This window comes from Dunckerocampus dactyliophorus, chromosome 11 (genome assembly GCF_027744805.1).
Source record: "Dunckerocampus dactyliophorus isolate RoL2022-P2 chromosome 11, RoL_Ddac_1.1, whole genome shotgun sequence".
In the NCBI taxonomy this organism is placed as follows: Eukaryota; Metazoa; Chordata; class Actinopteri; order Syngnathiformes; family Syngnathidae; genus Dunckerocampus; species Dunckerocampus dactyliophorus.
This window is the reverse complement of record NC_072829.1, coordinates 24629501-24648210: the sequence shown is the minus strand read 5'-3', so window position 1 is coordinate 24648210 and position 18710 is coordinate 24629501. Positions and strand designations below refer to the sequence as shown.

The 18710-nt window shown below is 40.9% G+C and overlaps 2 protein-coding genes across 6 annotated transcripts in view; one reads left to right on the top strand and one right to left on the bottom strand.

Moving 5' to 3' along the window:
• The window catches only part of zdhhc15b (zinc finger DHHC-type palmitoyltransferase 15b), a 70609-nt gene extending 60224 nt beyond the window's left edge, over positions 1-10385 (top strand). For all 3 annotated transcript variants that reach the window (XM_054791374.1, XM_054791372.1, XM_054791373.1), the window contains 6 exons: positions 2109-2141; positions 2212-2332; positions 2417-2549; positions 2616-2742; positions 3782-3897; positions 6547-10385. In XM_054791374.1, the coding sequence (XP_054647349.1) occupies positions 2109-2141; positions 2212-2332; positions 2417-2549; positions 2616-2742; positions 3782-3897; positions 6547-6590 (574 nt within the window). In that variant the 3' untranslated portion in view covers positions 6591-10385. The remainder of the gene's footprint in view (positions 1-2108; positions 2142-2211; positions 2333-2416; positions 2550-2615; positions 2743-3781; positions 3898-6546) is intronic.
• Positions 9172-18708, bottom strand: uprt (uracil phosphoribosyltransferase (FUR1) homolog (S. cerevisiae)). 3 transcript variants are annotated; one of them, XM_054791376.1, is made up of 8 exons: positions 18511-18708; positions 18151-18447; positions 14296-14338; positions 14145-14214; positions 13975-14037; positions 13331-13492; positions 12762-12860; positions 9172-10673 (listed from the first exon to the last, which is right to left on the bottom strand). In XM_054791376.1, the coding sequence occupies exons 2-8, from the start codon at positions 18381-18383 to the stop codon at positions 10567-10569; spliced, it is 777 nt and encodes a 258-aa protein (XP_054647351.1). In that variant the 5' UTR covers positions 18384-18447; positions 18511-18708; the 3' UTR covers positions 9172-10566. The 3 variants fall into 3 exon arrangements, with proteins under 3 accessions (XP_054647351.1, XP_054647352.1, XP_054647350.1); XM_054791377.1 differs by having other exon boundaries at positions 18151-18444; XM_054791375.1 differs by having other exon boundaries at positions 18151-18708.
• Positions 18709-18710: the final 2 nt, after the last annotated feature.

The window sequence follows — 18710 nt, the reverse complement described above, 5'->3', positions numbered from 1 at the left end:
GGCAAGAGATTATGAGCCGTGGCCATCATTAGAAGGCAATGTCCTGTCGATTCGCCAGCGCAAGGGAATTCAAAATACAGCGGAACCTCTTAACTCGAAAACCCCCGAAGACCATAGAGTTGGAAAAAACAGACATAAAATATGCCCTAAATTGTCATCATCCATGACGTGATGTGAGACGTCCCTATATTGTGTAAAACTAGTTTATTTATTTCAAGAGTTCCACTTAGAGTAAAAGGCAATTTAAACACTTGGGAAGCTTTTGCATCAGTAGGTTAAAATATGAAAATACTCTAGTAAATAACTTTATAAGATACTGAATTGGGGGTGTGAGCTATAATCTTCAAAATGATTATATTAATTCTTATTTCAGTCTTGTGTTTATAGTGTTCCCTCGCTACATCGCGGTTCACCTTTCGTGGACTCACCGTTTTTTTTTTTTTTAACAGCATATGAACGTGCATTGTGTTCTGCGTTCTTGTGGTGTATTAGAGCGATCTATCGGTCTTCTGTTGTATGTGTCTGTTATTGTATTTACTACTGATACCAGTAGACTGTGTTGTATACTCGTGAGACGTGTGCAGCTGGAGTAGAGACGTCGTCCCTCCACCTCGTCTCAGTATGTGTTTATGTGCCTGAATGAGCATATTAGGAACCCACAGTAGACAATAGCCAGCTAAATATAGAGACACAACAGTCCTGATTGGCTAAGGGAGAACTCGCCCATTGTGTTCTGCGATCTGACTGGCTGTAGGCCATGGTCAATCAATCTCCTTCGTGCAGCACTGCCGTGTTTCCTGCTGTATGATCGCTAGCAAACAGAAGTTGTGGTTTAATTACGGCAAACGTTTTCTCCCCGACAAAACCCACAATGTCGACAAAATGCAGAGGAAGACGAGGAGATTCAAGAGTTTTATTGTCATATGCATAGTAAAACAGGCAGTTATACTATGCAATGAATTTCTTAGAGGAGTAAAAAGGAGCAATATGTTTTAACAAGGATACAAAAACGCTACAGTTGAACAACGCCAGAAAGAGGCACGATCAGAGGAGTGAAATATGTGTGAATCACTTAATAATTTCTTGTGTACAACCCAGTTGGTCATTAAAATTCTAACGAAATTTGTACTTTGAGAGTGTAGAGAGAGAGAGAGTGTAATCAAGAGACAAATGTGAGAAAATGTTCATGCCCGTCTGAGAAAAGTGTATAAAATGCATGGTGAGGGGTTTCACAGCCTTAAAACATACATAATAATTGTAAAAAATAAAGTTGGCTTATTGTGGGCTATCCCCCGCGATAAACAAGGGAACACTGGAGTGAATTGATATGCTTGAATGACTTTTTCAATTAAACTCCTGAAATAAATCAACTTCCCCATGATATTGTAATTCATTGAGATCCACCTGTATTTCATGTAGCTATTATCAAATGATTAAATCTGGATGTGTTTGCAGGCAGAGGCAGGCTGTTTTTTTCTTTAAATAAAAAAAAAAAAAGGTCTCAGCATATCGACATGTGTTGGTTGTAAAAGTGGTCCTCGCATCGTTTGATTTTTCAGTATGCGGCCCTTGGTGGAAAAAGTTTGGACACCCCTGCCCTAGAGCGACCAAACTATTATGAAGCAAACACAAACAGTGGTTTGGTCCGCAACATGTCAGAAAAGAGGCAAAAATGTCAACCGCTGTTTTCCAAAGTCAAAGCTGGTGTGTGTGAATAACTTGTTTTGCCTAAAACACGGAGACAGTAGATCTGCCTTTATGGATGGCTAAGGAAATTAAAAACATTGAGAGGCTGAAATCTGAGGATATTTACATGTTTGAATAAAAAAACGATTAATCGAATACCAAAATTGTTGTCGATTCATACATTAAAAAATGCATAAATCATTGATTCATTGATTAAATGGTGCAGCTCTGCTTGTATGATGGCTAAGAATGTTACTTAAACAGTACAGTACAGCTATAAAGCTCTTATGATTCGGAGAGTTTGACCCTGGAGGGGATTAGTTCATTCTTTCTTATTTCTAGGTTGACCCGTGTCACGGGACGGACAACCACACTAAAAGTGGATTTTATATGATTGAATAATAACCCTTTCTTTTCTAAAGGTGTGTTTTGAAAATGGACCACCACTGTCCCTGGTAAGTTTAAATTTTCCTTTCATTTACCACAGTAGTGACTTCTTGATCTAATATTGTAATGTTCTTTCAGGGTGAATAACTGTGTTGGCTTTTCCAACTACAAGTATTTCCTGCTTTTCCTCTCCTATTCCATGCTTTACTGCATATTCATCACAGCCACTGTCTTCCAGTATTTCATCAAATTCTGGGTGGTAAGTGTAATTAAAAATGAGCAGTAACGGCTTGGATGTGATCCAAGTGTAACAGTGTGTTTTTCCTGTTTCTGTCTTTCCCAGGGGGACTTGCCAAACGGGCCTGCAAAGTTCCACGTCCTTTTCCTCATGTTTGTGGCGCTCATGTTCTTTGTCAGTCTCATGTTCCTCTTTGGTTACCACTGTTGGTTGGTGGCCAAAAACAGATCCACTTTAGGTTTGTCATAAGAGGAATGAGATGGAATGCTGAAAATGTGTGTAACCTTCAAATCACCTTTTCCAGAGGCCTTCTCTGCACCAGTTTTTGTCAACGGACCGGACCGGCACGGCTTTAACGTTGGCATACGCAAAAATCTGCAGCAAGTGTTCGGAAAAGACAGAAGACTATGGTTCATCCCTGTTTTCACCAGGTGAGTTTAACACGGATATTATCATCACATGATATACCTCATAGCTATTCAGTACACATTAACTTGCATATGAGTGAAATCAATATAATATAATAAAGAATTATCCAGTGGATTCTCTGCCTTGTGCTTTAGCATTTCAAGATTTGCCATGAGACCGGTTATACGACAAGTGCATATGTGACAGAATGAATGCCAGTAAATAGGAGTGTCATGAGACAAATAACTCACAAGACAAGATGATGCACAAGATTGGGTCTTCAAGAATGAAACCAGACGAGATTTTCACATTAACTTTAAGAAAAGTGTAATGAAAAAATATGACTGGAGAAACAAACTTGCTTTAACATTTTTATTTAGCTTTTATTTAACTGTCACAGAAAAATGCAGGTGCATTTCGAAATGTTTCAATGTTTTGAAATGTCCCCCAAATTGACGCTAAACCATATTGTCAACATATTTGGAGAGCAAATAAACCACTAATGTAATATATAATATGTAATAATATAATATAATAATAAGTAATATATAGTATACAATGATAATATCATAATGCAATATTTCCTTGAACGTCATCCTTCACTGTTAAAAATTGCGTTTGTGACGTATTTTCTCACACGCAGTTCGTACTGTCTAACAATTGCAGCATTTCTTGAAATGCTGTATTAAAGAGCAGCATTTCTTTTTCGATAACTTTCCTGTGAACGCACACAATTTTGCCCTGTTGGGTTTGTATTGACTTTGTCGACCAAACGTCTCAGTGAGTGTTGACTGCTGGGACAAAGGTTCTGGGTTTTGATGGGGGTTTTTCTCCCCCAAATGGGAAAACTGGGTCGGGTGCATGTGTTTGAGGTGGGCAAGTTCGTTTTCATTTATCCATTGATAACAAAACGGGACAGTTTTTTTCTGAACCAGAAATCTTGTCACGTTTTAAACTGGCCACATCTTGTGACGTCCCTACTGATAAATGAAGACCCTGTAAGACTTGTATCACTATTCCTTAAACAAGCTTCCGTCATCTTTTGCACAATGTTCTTTTCAGCCAAGGGAACGGCCACTACTTCCCCTTGAAGAATCGAGGAGAGTGTCAGAACCCCTTATTAGCCAATGGGGAGATGTGGGAGGAGTCGGATGACGCCTCAGAAGAAGGAAGCTGGGGTGAGTCACTTTCCTGTTGTAAGCATTTCTAAATTGTGTGTGTGCGCTTACATGCATGCATTTTCATCACAGGCTTCAAGATCATTCACATATTAGCCAGCATTTCATTACAGTTTATCTTCCCAAGGGACAATGCTATGGAAATGAAGCTTCCATATTCTCTTGAGTAGTCAGTGTACAGCTTGTATAGCTCTATTTCCTTATGTATACTATCCACTGAAAATGAGTCAACACGCAGACATTGTGTGTTTACGTCTAAACAGCTGGCAACTCAAGTGACACCTCATAGTGAACATGTCCAAATTGTGTCCAAAGTGTCCATATTTAGTGTGTTTTAATTGTTATCTGGCACTGCCTTAATCCTCATGGGCATGGAATTCACCAGAGCGCCACATGTTGTTACTGGAACCCTCTTCCAGTCCGCCATAATGACACCTTGGTGCGTTTGGGCTCGTCATCATGCTGGGGAAAATGCCATGCGGCCCAGTTTCCCAATGCAGGGGTCATGCTTTACTTACCGCAGCTCACCGGTGTCAGCGGCACGCGTGCATCCCCAGACCATCACACTACCACCACCATGCTTGACTGCAGGCAAGACTTACACTACAGCCCGAAAGTTTGCACACACCTTCTCATTCCATGCCTTTGCTTTATTTTCATGACTAGAATCCCACTGAAGGCATCAAACTATAACTAAACATGAGGTAGTCACCTGTAGTCACAGGTGTGCCTTGTCAGAGTGACTGAGTGGAATTTCTTGCTTTATTAATGGGTTGGGACAATCGGGTTGTGTTGTGTGTCCAGTCTTTTGACCTGTACTGTAAATTGTTACTAACTTCTGTTGCCAGCTATTTATGTAGACAGTAATGGTTGTGTGTTGACTCGTGGTCTGTGGACACTAAATCCGTACAGTCGTCCCTCGCCACTTCGCGGTTCAAACATGGCACCCTCACTCTGTTGTGATTTTTCTACAAAGTATTAATAAATGGCCACTGTTTTGTGGTTGCCTACGGCCCATTTTTAGTCAAAAAGCTATGAATATATTTTAAATTAAGCATTTTCAAGCATAAAAATGAACTAAATGAATGAAAATCGAAATACAGTTTAAGGGATTAAAGGACGGCCGCACGGCGGTCTAGTGGTTAGCACGTTGGCCAACACAGTAACAGCCTGGAAATCGGGAAGACCTGGGTCCGATTCTCCCCTGGGCATTTCTGTGTGGAGTTTGCATGTTCTCCCCGTGTGCGCGTGGGTTTTCTCCGGGTACTGCGGCTTCCTCCCACATTCCCAAAAACATGCAGGTGAGGTTAATTGGCGACTCTAAATTGTCCATAGGTATGAATGTGAGTGTGAATGGTTGTTTGTCTATATGTGCCCTGCGATTGGCTGGCGACCAGTCCAGGGTGTACCCCGCCTGTCGCCCGAAGTCAGCTGGGATAGGCTCCAGCATGCCCCCGTGACCCTAATGAGGAGAAGCGGTATAGAAAATGGATGGATGGATGGATTAAAGGACGTTGATGAACTATAGTCTACCTGGTCACCAGGTGTCCATAGTAACACACACCAGGCTTGATCGTTTGAATTTTTTCACAAGAGGCACAATAATAACAATAATACTCATCATCATCATCATAAAACCGAATACTGTTGTGGACGTACTCCAGCTAAAACCCAACTCTGAATCCCCAATGTCCTACTTACGGCTTATTTTCGCTCATTATATCTCCTATTTTAGGTCAGTTAAGTGTAAAGGTGACTACTGAGGACTATTCTATGTCTGGAGGGCTCTAATAATATTTAAAAACATAGGTCGTTGACAGATTTTGTATGCTCTAACCACAAAAATATGTGATTTGTAACAGGATCCTACTTTACGGAAATTAATTTATCCTGGTCAGGTTTGGAACCAGTTACCTGCGATAAACGAGGGATTACTGTACTGCTTTGCAAGCTGTACACTTGACTAAAGTACATTTAAGTTCTGGTTTATAGTATTGTCCCTTGTTCTGAGAGGATATACCGTAATAAAATGAGGGGAGTAATCTCTTTTGCGAGATACTGCAGCAATATTGTATTGTTTTGCTCTTCCATAGACAATTGGGTGCTATTTCAATGTCTCGCCCTTACGACGCGGAGTTTCGTCTGTAGTACATTTGAAGTCGTGGACTCTAAAGGTTATCAGAATGTAAAAGCAAATAGAATAGAAAAACACGTTGACCGGTCTGTTCGTTAAAACAAACAGATCAGTAACAAAAGCATTGTGCATTGAGAATGCAGTAAAAGTTAAGACATGTATTTATCAGGCTATTGTTAAACATTAACTGTTAACCAGATGTCACATTTTGATAAGCCAGAAAAGGTGGCTTGAATTGAAGGGAAGGGCATTTCAATGAGTTGTATTGCACACATTTGATAGTCACGTGTTATGACTTCCATCCACACAGGCTTGTGAAACCAGAATTTTCTTTACTTGCCGATATCGCATCAGTGTGACGCCTACAACTGTTGATGACCTTTCTGCAACAAGTTATATATTCTGCTCTCGCTTTGCGGACATGCAACATTCCTTCACCAACACCGCCCTCTGGTGGCCATTTGTGATCTAATAAAACGCAATGCTTGGTTTACATTTTCTCCCTCCAATTTCAGTTGAGGATCAAGACCCCCCGGTTACCATAGAGATGGAGGCATAGAACTTTTATGTGAGAACTGACACAAGTGCACATCTTGGAGAGGAAAAGCACCCCACGGGTGGATGTTGTCCAACAACTCAGACATGGACCAAACCTACGGATGACATTTGGATGGTCTTCCCCTCTCATAAAGAAAAAGGGCGGTGGACAGCCAGCTGCGTCCTGTCATTGCACAATGGTGAACTGCAGTATCATGTGATCCTTGGAACGTGTGTACATATGCTTTGGAGGCGAGCGTCGCTCCAGTGTATCGTGTATTGCACCCGTCTAACGTTACCTCACGCTCACTTGGCTTCTGGAGGCTGCTTCATTTGACTGGAAGCTAAGTCTTGTTGTTGTATTTATTTCCTCTCAGCTAACCTGACCTAACCTGCGCCTTACACATATTTACATATGTTGCCCTTTGTTTTGGGAGCCCATTTTTGGAATGTCTGCGTCCAGCACCCTGCTTCCTACCAGACTGTGTTGTTTATTTTATAGAGACACAACTCTCCATCATATGCTTTCGGAGCTTTACCATTCATCATTGTTTAAGGCTGGTAAGGGGGCAGAAATTGGAATCATTTTCAAAAATGACGCACATAGAGAATCATCCTAAATACATTTATGGGTCAGTCTTCTGAAAGGGGCGCCAAAAGCGTGACATAGGAAGCCAAATTGAACGTTATTTTCTCTCCAATTTGCATATTAACATAAAGTACTGTATGACTTTAATATATATCGCTGTATCATCTCGCTGTATCATCTATCGTCGCTCTAGAAATGCTTTAAAATGGTCACAAACAGGCTCCAAAATGGAGGCACATCTTGCACACAACACGGAGCTAGTGGACGGGCCCCGAATCAGACTCCGTGCGAGACAACGCTGCGTTCTTTCAAACATTGTGAGTTAGCACTGCAGCCACACTTCCACGGAAGCTTGGTACACAGTTTGGACGCAGCAGAATGTTTGCTGCACGATGACGTGTTATAGTTCAGAAGTCGCATCAGCTGAAGCGCAAGTTCCACCATTTTGTATTATTTCTTTCATCGTCTTTGTGACACACTGTTACATGTCGCAGAATGGCGACGCACGAACGGGTCAGGTCAGGTTTCATACATAACAGACCTGACCAAAACATTCAGCACTGTTTTTCCCTGTTTAGTCAACGTGTTTGTAGTATACTTTCATTTGGTTAGAGTTGCAAATCACTGCAGTCCCTCTTTATATACTCAAATAGTAGCAATCCCTTTATTAGCCACCCCCAAGTTAAAGGTGATGCGACCACGTGCAGTGGTTCCTCGGTTTTTGTTATTCATTTGTTCTAAAGGGTCCGTCTAAAACGGAGTCATTTGAAAACTAAAACAATTTTTTCAATTTTTTTTTATTTTTTAAAACTATGTAAATCCAATCAAACCGTTCCAGAAACCCCAAAACATTAATACAAAACACATGAATATAGAGCATAATCATAGATTCACATGCAAAATGCATATAAATCACTATATGATCACTACTACCTTTTATTGAAGACTTGTTGGCGAGGATCGGTGATGACGAGCAGCGAGGGAAGAGTGGGAGCAAAACTGACAGCACCTTCATAGTTTGCTACAAGTCATTTGTTGACTTCAAGAGTGTTTCTCGCCTTCTGTATCAAAGTGCTGGCACTTGGAATGTTGTTTTCCTCCCATGGTGGGTTATTTTGCAGCCGTACTCATTAAAAATAAGCAGAAACTTGTGGTGTAACTACACAGTCAACCGCTGAAGGGTGACGGAGCTGGCAGAGAATGATTCCTGGTGGGAGTTTAGCAATAAAGACACGGTACAAATACAGTCGGGACTCATGCGATGAATTAATAACACGACGAGGCTGAGTCGCCGGTGTGTTTTTTTGGGCACATATCCTCCCATTTCATGTGGAAGTGGTAAGTTTTTGGCTTCCTACTTTGTCCTCCTTCCCCAATCCATTTGTGTTTCTTAAGTTTAGAACAAATAAATTGGAGGTTAATTACTTAGCTTGGTAGCTTGCTATATGCACTACTATGCATTACTGTTGAGCAATGTGTTGTAAACAAAGAATAATAGTGTAAATATGACTATGGGGTGTTATTTCATGTCTATAGGGTTCTAATAACGGTACAAATTGTATTTAGAAAGTCAAACAGGTTTTTGATGCTCTTAACTGTGAAAATATTCAATTTCTTAATATTGAATCCTATTTTGCGGATTCTACTTTTCGCAGTCAGGTCTGGAACCAGTTAACCGTGATAAACGAGGGACCACTGTAGTTCGTCCATATCTTAATACCGCGAGATTCATCGTGCCAAAGGGTAAATGACAACAGTTATGTTGCGATATTGTACGACAGCCGAGACAAGTGTACAAGAACGGAGGCAAACATTTGGCAGAAATTTGTCATAAAAAAAAATTGGGTCATTTGAAAATCGAGGTTCCACTGTAGTTGCAAGTACTTTAAATATCGCAACGTTTCCACCAAGCACTACTATGCATGTGTAGCTGATGGCAGATCAGCCTAGCTTAGCTGCATAAATGTACCTCGACAAGAAAGACGTTACTTTCCCAAAGAAGCACGGCAAGCTGTAGGTCTTGATTTTTTATTTATTTATTTTTATTATTTTTATTTAGACAAACAAACCCTTGAGAACAGTGTTGGAAAAAAAAAATCACTGACTGTAATTAATAAAACACAGAGCAAGGAAAATACACATCAGCAAGGTCTTATAGGTGTGCAGCAAGTGCAAACTTAAACTTAACTTCACCAGAGCGTACGCCATTGTCATCCAGACACATGTCAGTCCTAAAAGTGACAAGAGGAGCTTCCGACTGTACTGCATTATTGATAGTGACCAAGAGTAAAAGGACACACCAATAGACACCGCTGGTATACATTCCATTCCCATTGTTACATAGACCGACTGATGGACATCACTGTGGCAAGCTCCACTTTTACAAATAAAGGCCTCCTCTCAAAGAGACTCCTCCTGAGTCTGCCGTGCTCTGCGGTCAAGTAAATAAACGCCTCTGGACACTAATTTGAGGAAATGTGGTGTAATGTAGATCCTGTCTTGTGTCATTTACTGATTTTTAAGAACATTCAAAAGAAAAGGTCAGAACCAGCGTTGCAGTGATATTTTTGTGTGCGTCCATGAGAAGTGAACTGCTTATTTATTAGCACGCGTTTCAAATGAGAGCACAGACCAAACCAAAAATGTGACGTTTGTGTTTTTGTATCCACGTTTTTACATTTTTAATGCCAACGTGTTGTGACGACTTAATTGAGACAAATGGATTTCTTACACAATTTATTGACAGTTGGGGCGGGGGGGCTGTATACAACCAGGTTTGACACTTTTGACCTCATCATTGTTTTCCTAACTTGCTGGAGCGTATCAAACACTCATGTCATTTCTAATGATCTATGTCGTCTGCGTCTAAGGTATGGCTGGATTGTGCATGGAGAAACATGACGACTTTCATGTTTATTTATTGCTAAAATGTACAGCTGTACAGACTGAACTGCTGCAGGTGGTATCTGTATGTTTTGCTCCATGTGAAGGTGATATGTGACACACAATGTATGCATCACGAACCTGGGCTTCTAACATGAGACAATAAACACAACAAGCGAGTGGAGCACAAGGCTGGCTTGCGGTCAGGGTGAAAACCGTCTTTGGCGTACTGTATGTGATTGTGGCGTTTCCCTTTGTCAGTAAATACTTTCCATTTGGTGTTCTGTCTGATAACAAATATAAATCCTCACTTGTAACACGCAAAATAAAACAATCTTGATATGGCTCGGCATCGTTTGTTTCCATACACGGCAGAAGAAAAAATTAACAGAATAAATATGGTTTCCTTTTGAGAGTATTTGGCACAAGAAGAACATGAGAACTTTTTTTTTTTTTTTTTAAATAAAGCAGACAAATGAACTCAAACCAACATTTACAAGATCATGTTCCTCAGGCTGTCCTGCATTTAATCCGTGCCAAAATACCTTTGTCCAAAATGTGTTGGAGCCACTGGGTGAACCTCTGTTGCCAGTATGGTGATATCTGGGAACTCCTTGATTATAGATTTGGCCCCTACAAGAGAAATATGTCTGTTACTTTCATTCTTAGTAAACGGTGAGTCACTAAAATACACCACTAGTCACTTTCATTCTTAGTAAACCACCAGGATGTTGGCTGGCATTCCCCGTTTCTTTTTACTGTGCCAGTTTGAAAATGAGCAAATGTCCTCATTTTACAGATCAAATTGTCAGGGTAACATGAAAAGTCCCTCACCACAATGCAGTTTAAATTTCGAGGCTTCACTAGCACGCTTTTTCAAACATATTAATAAATCATGCTGTTTCATGGTAGAATACGACCCAGTAGTTTAAAAGAAAATGCAGATTAAATTAAGCACTTTCAAGCATACGAAAAGGCTAAATGAACTGAAATACAAGAAGATGCATTGAAATTGTGAATGTAGTATTCTACATTGGTCACTAGGTGTCAGTAATCGGTGAGATAAGCACAAGGCCTGATCGCCGGAACAATTACAGGGTTAAATGATCTCACAATGGGCACTAAAATAACATAATTATCATAATAACACCGGCTACTGTTGCGGCCATTATCCACGCAAAGCTGCAACTCAACTCTGAATCCCGGACATCACTTCCTGTCCGCCCATCACTCCGCTCCCCTGGTTTTCTATGCCAAAACGAAAATACTCAATTTATAAATAAGGAATCCTATTCACTAATCACGGTCGGGAGTCTATTCCCTTTTACAAGAGACAAAAGCAAAAGAACCAGATGGCATTGTCGGGCCCTGTGCTTAGCTTAGCATACGAGTGCAGAGTAGGTTTTGCATTTAATTAACTTTAACTCACTAACCCAAAAAGCATGCACTCTCTAAGCTGGTAAAAAATAAGTCTAAAATATAAAAAAAAAAATTCTAAATAGTTGAAACGCAATTTGGAAAAAAATACAATGGAATTTGGGGAAAAAAAATTCAAACGGGCGCTAGTATTGTTGTACAGTTGAATGCACTCTTACCTTTATAAACTGCAGAGTGCGCCATCATCTTATCTAAAGCAGACTTTTAATTGATGCAAGCTCTTATAAAAAATGCTCAAGAAGTATTTTTGTTAAATGAATGAATGCAAAACATTCATGTTTTCATTAGCACATTTGACTTGTTTAAACTTGTCACAAATACACATCGTGTTCCCTTTTCTGCATTAAATCATATTTAGCATCCCAGAATTTACTTGCTCCTGGGAGGGATTTGAATGTTTTGTTTTTTTCCAACAGTCCATGGACCAGTGACAAGGTACTGTATTTACTTCAGAAGTTGCTCTGAACTCTTATTTCAATGTCAGAGTTCTACTGAAAAAAGGTACTGTATGGCTGTAGTTTTTCTAGTAGTTCATGTAGTATGTGGATGTCGCTAGATGAGACAAACTAGATGAGACTAAGTCAACAGCTCCCCTGCTGGTTGGAAACAAGTAGTGCACTCCATTTTGCCTCACCAGGAGGCATCTGGACTTGCTGCCCGAGCCTCCTCACCTCTGACGGTCACTACACGAAGTTCATGACGGTAGGTGAGGGTAGAAACGTAGATCCAATCAAAGACAAATCGACAGCTTCGTCTTTCAGCTCAGCTCTTTCTTCACCGTGATGATCCGATACAGCGACTGCACTACTGCAGATGCTGCTGATCTCACTCGACAAGATCCCGAGATACTTGAACACCTCCACCTGGGGCAAGACGTCACTCAACCCGAAGGCTGGTACAGGCGGTCTCTGACGCAGGTATTGAAACAGGAGCTCAGAACATCCAGTTTGTGGCTCGGAGAAGCGCTATTGTGCACGTTATCCACTGTTCACATATACGGTGTAACTCCGCACTTCTTCTACCTAATAAACGTCCTACAGACACAGCAGCGTAACACTAAGAGGTGGGGGTGGACACGAATGTTTGCGACGCAATTTGAGAGACGTTGAATCATTTCAAATCAGTGCTGTATAGGACTAATCATCAGCTGCAGCCACGGCGCAGCAATGTAGTTACCAGTTGAATAAAAGCAACGCCACGTCAGGAGGAGATTGGAGACTGTTTGATTTGTTGTGTAAACAAAAAGCAAATGGAAAATGAGCTCATGCGGCTGCGCTGATGTACCGTGAGGTGTGGAGAAGAGGCTGAGGAGGATAATATGTCTGGGCTGTACTCCATGCTCAATCAGCACCCTCACTGCTTCAATCACAGTGTTCCCTGTACCTACAGGACGAATCAATAGGATCAATAAATCACACAAAACATATAAAACACAAAAAGAAACATCATATTTTGTCTACTGGAGCATAACTTATGTTATCATCTCAAAAAGGTCCCCCGTCGTGACCTGTGTACACTTAATAGGCTACATTAAAATTGACTTGGTCACCAGCATATATTTTTCCCTCGCTGAGGGTAGGGAAATGCAAAGATACTATTTTTCTGGGCCTCATTATGCTGTTCTGCAGCTTGGTGGCCATCTCCTAGGCAGTGTGTAATTTCCTCTGAGTGCTATAATTATCAGAACAGCGCGAGTGTGCCTGAATGACGTGCAAATCTTGACTTGGTGAAGGTCAATGCGACGAAGAATGACTACATGCGTGCAAATGTTTGTGCATATGCACTACAATGCTTGTCTCCTAACACGTATGTGCTGATGATGGAAGACTGAAGTGCTGGGCTCTGACACTCACTGAGGATGGGGTACATGAGCAGCACTTTTCTTCTGTAAATGTCTGGAGGGAACTTGGCGTAGTAGACCTTGGCTTTCTGGGTCTCCTCATCGCTTTGGATGAGGATTTTGCCGATGCGAATGGAGCGGCAGCAGTCCCGCAGACCCTGCTCCATGGCCTCACCTGTGGCAAAGACACATGGGACACCACATGCATGGAAATGCTGTCCTTAACACCTACATGGGACATACGGTATGTAACTATCACGCTATAACAGGACTAACGTGCCAGAATGTGCGATGGATAGAGTGCAGTCCAACATTAGGCAAACTGAACAGTGATGGTTCTTTTGAAAGCAGCAATTCCTCAGGGAAAAAAAAATACTGTTGCATATTCTGGTCAATATGCTAGTTGTAGTGTCTTGTTTTCTTCTTTTTAGTGTGGCCCCGATTCTCCTTCGCAATGTTAAAACGCACGCACTATTTAATTTTATTCCTAAATACGCTGCAGGCCAATAGAATATTTTTTTATAGGAGGTATATACACAAGTTATTACTTAATTTTATTATTACAAAATGCACATTGAACTTAACAAACTGGTATTTTAACAGGGGTTTACTCACTTCACTATGCAGTCAAGGTGTGTTAAATGTTGTTTGACTTACCACTCCTCATTATACTGACGCCGCAGTTGCCTCTCTCAAACTTGACTCCTTCATACTTGTACCCTGACAGCAAAATACAGCACCCGTCAGTAGTAGTAGCCGTTTCGAATGGGATGGATGATAAATATGGGCCGCTTTGTCCAATCACATCATTCACAAGAGATTCGGACCTGTCGGTGTGGTTACAGTGCACTCAGAGTAGGGCAGTTGATTCAAGCCCTCTTCCACGACGAGTCTGATCTGTGGAGACAGCAAAGTACGTTACTTTACTTCTAAAAACTCTATCAACAAAATATATTTGATATTATGGTATGATCCTACCAGTCGGTCAGCACAAAACACAAAATCCCCTCTGCTGGTAGTCCTTGAAACATACCAACACACATCCATTAGCTTATGAACTTGAGATGCGTCGTTTCTCACATTATAATAATGCTAACTTGCAAGATAGTCATTACTACAGAGTATTTCTTCAGCGGTTACTGCAGTGTCAATGCAGACGTTGGAGTTTTAGTGCAGTGCCTAGTGACAGGATGGATTGGATGGTCAATCCATCATATATAAAATACAATAATGGGAGCAATCCCGGCCTGACATCACTCGAGAATGCACTGAAAGGATAGTTAAATACGATCAAGCGTCTTTTTTAAAGCGGTCAGCATATGTGATCATTTACTTTTACGTTAGGACACTTAAAATAAAAGAAAATCTGAGGATGCGATCTTGATGCTAGGACACATCATTGCAGATGATGACCGGAAATCCTCCTGAGACCCAGCAATGCAATTTGTCCTCTTTAAAAAGGGACAATTGTTTCACAGCTTTATTACCTCCGCCAAGCAGTGTTTGTTTGTCGGTCTGTGTTGGAAATAACTTGAAAAGTTCTGAATGGATTTGGATGAAACGTTCTGAAATGGTCGGCAATGGGATATGGGAGAACTGGGTCCATCTTGGCGGTGAGCCGCATCAGTGGAATTCTTATCATAGGAAGACACCATATGAAGCTATGAACATGCAACAAACACCAGATAGCCAAGACACTGTGGAATCTGGAGTGTGCCAACGGATTTGTTGTATCTTCAAAAGCTATGGAGCTAGAGCCAGAAGAAAACCGCCATGAAGGAAAATGCGATTTTTGCGAGTAACTACAGTACTGAACTAATATTGATATCATTATGAATCCTACTGCTAATGGTATGTTTTCATGGGCATGGAACCTAAATGTGTAAATGTAGGACTAATATTTATGGTGTAAGTCACAATACGGGGGGGAACTATGGCGCTTGGCGGAGGTCTGCGCTCTCCGAGTGCTTTTCTAGTTTCAAATGCAGAAACTCTGCAAGAATAAAACCCGTTGTTCCACGAAATATAAGACCTGACTTCCTAAAATGGCTGCCATACTAACCAGCATGTTTTATTGGCACAAGAGACGCAAGAAGTAAGCCTACGAAAACCGGGACGTACCACTGTATTGAGTTTCCAAATGTAGACATGTAGTGTCTTTTAAGTATTTGATCTGTAGTTGGAGGTGGTTTTGGTAACATCCAGACATTTTTATGGTCCGGTGAAACCCTGGTTATGTCATTCATCCATTCCAGAAGGTCCGACGCTAACCGAATCACTTTTTTCCATATGAAATATTGTAAATCTAATTCATCTGTTCCAAAGCCAAAAATGTAAACACAAAACACATTTTTATAGTTTTACAATTACAGCTTCAATTCCAAATACATATAAATGACGACTGAAAAGGACAAGTGAACATTTCAGGTTACTTTTACCTTCACTGAAGACATGATTGTTGACAAAGACGGCGAGATCAGCACGGACCCCTTCTTCCTGTTTTGATAGTCATTTCTCCAATTCAACAGCGTTTCTCACGTTCTTTATCAAATGCCGGGACTTGCAACTTTTCTGTTGCTCCATTGTGGGTTATTTTGTAGCCCTGATAAAAAGACCGTGTACCCCTGAAAGCCCTTCTCGAGTGCTTAAGCGACGTCAAGCCTGGTTGGCTCAAAATGTCTTAAACGTTCAATGAGGGGAACACTGAGGTTATCTTGCTGAATCACACCGGCACCCTTTAGGACCCCTCAAGAACCACAAACGTCCTCCAGCCACCAGATAGCCAGTGTCATGATAGACAGTGATCTTAAGTTTAATAAACGAATCAACGCCGTTGTTATCTTTATGACATTTTCAACAAGTCATGCACGCTTTTCATTAGTCGCGTCTGGACTACTGCAATGCACTTTACTCTGGAATAAGCCACAAATCACTCGCTCGCTTACAGTTAGTCCAGAACTCTGCGGGACGGCTTTTAACAGGAAAACCAAAAAAAGGAGCGCATCACCCCAAATCGCGCCTCCCCGCATTGGCTGTTTGTTCTTTTTAGAATTGACTTTTAAGATTTTATTGTCTGCGTTTGAGGCGTGGAATTGGACTGGACCCTCAGTACAGCTCGGAAGGTCCGAAGGCCAGCTCCAACTAGTGGTGCCTAAGACGAGACTTAAGACCACTCTCCCCCCTCATGTAAAAACCACCCCCACAGTTGAATGCTTAAAGTCTCGTCTTAAAACCCTAATTTATTTTCTGGTTTTTAACTCGGCGTGAGTTGTGTGGTCTTTTGTTTTCTTTTTAGTTTTGAATGCTTTTACTTATCTTAGTTTTTATTTGTACCCGTTTCTTTTATTTATTGTTCTTATTGTGTTTTGGTTTTTATTTGATTTACTAGCTTTTATTGTACTAATGTGTACTTTTACTTTTTATTATTTATTATTTTACTAGTTTGTGCAGCACATTGGAACCTGTTTTTATAAAATGTTCTACATAAAGTGGATTGGATTGGAAAAGAAAAGGAGAGACTTGGTGTTGGTTGTGTGATCCAAGATGGCTGAATAAACAAGCAATGCCGGAAGTAAAAAAAAAAGAGAGACTTAAGGTGAGAAATACGCGATTGTTGACAAAAACAGGGACACCGACACCACCGTCGTGTTTGCCCTGAGTCTATGTAACAGGATTTCTCACCTTAAGTCTCTGCTTTTCTTTTGATCACAGCTTCAAAATAACCCACAATGGAGCCACTAACTAATAGCAAAACATGAAGGTCTTTGTCAAATCATATCTTCAACGAAGGTAAAGGTGACCTTAAATGTTCATTTATCCCTTTCCATTGTCATTTATATGCATTTTGAAAGGTTTTCTGCATGTGAAACTATAATTGCAAAGGTATACAAACGTGTTTTGTGGTAACATTTTTTAGATTTGTGGTGTAACTGTGCTAGTTAGCAAAGAACTACAAAGTCAACTGCTGACGACATCATAGATGGGCGACGCAGATGACTTCCGGTTTTTGTTTCCATGTATTAGCAAGGGCATTTTGTGATTTAAAAAAAATACAGTAAAAACACAGTTGGACTCACACAGTGTATTAATAACACGGCAAGGTGCATATTGCACGCTAACGGGAAAATGTACGCAAAATTTTGGTGGAAGTTTTAGATTTTAACCCAAAAACACAGTAACCGGGGCGTACGCGGAGGTTCCACTGTACTGACAATAATACATGTTTTCATTGTCCTCTGCGTTGGACATGAGGACTTTCTACTACTTGTACCTTTTTGTATAAAATAGAAGTTACGGTTTTCAATGTTTCATTCCTGGCCAACATAGAGGCTCCATGTTTGATTAAATGTTACATTTGTTCCGCTCATCAAAACAGTGGAAAATATGATGGATGAAGGAATGATATATTCGATAGGAATTGTCCACTGCAAAGGATATTGCTGAAACAAAAAATTAATTTCCGTACAAGGCCTGCAAAACATACACATTAGGCTAATTGGAGACACTAAATAGTCCGACGGTGTGAATGTGAATGGTTGCTTGTCTTCACGTGTCCTGTGATTGACAGGTGACCAGTCCAGGGTGCCCCACCCTCACCTGTCACCCAAATTCAGCTGGCATAGGTTCCAGCTCGTCTGGGGGGCAAGCGGAATAAAGTCTATATACGGACTGTTTTCACCAAAGACGATTATTTAATACAATGACAATAGCAATTGAATTTTTTTCTGGGGATCAGCAGGATATTTCTCATTTTACTAAATATTTTCTTATTAAAAAAAAGATGGCTATATATGGGGGGGCACTGTGAGATGTAAAAACAAAGCAGCGACTCACTTGTCTCTAATTATTGTCTGCAATTCTCGGATCTGGTCATTGAGAGGAAGCAGTTTGAGTTGCGGTCCCAGTGGGTCTTGGTTTACAGGCTGCCTGCTGCTGTTAGCATCATTTGGCTCACTTGTGGACAACACTGCAGCCACATTGCTGTTGTTCGTAGCAAAGCGTACTTGCTTCATGGGGTGCTCTTGGCCGGTGTTGACACTGCTCATTTGCTGATTGTGGCATGGCATCCTGAGTGGAGTGGTGGGAGGCAGTAGTTTTCTTCTGGAAGTGCCCAAACTCACTGGCGACCTACTTTACACACACGTTAATCTGCCGTTTAACAAAGGGCAGCCAGACAACGTGTTTTACCTTTACCTTTGACTCCTGTCTTTAAAAGGAAAATCCCCAACTTAATCCATCTGGAATATTAGTGCCACATACACAAACCTTTGATCTACACACAAAGCCGTTTATATGTCAAACTATAGCCAATTCGCCTTAAAATCCCGGTGTGTAGCATGAATGCTCGCTTAGCTAGCTTTGACAGTGACAGCACGGTTGACCAAGCCGGATGT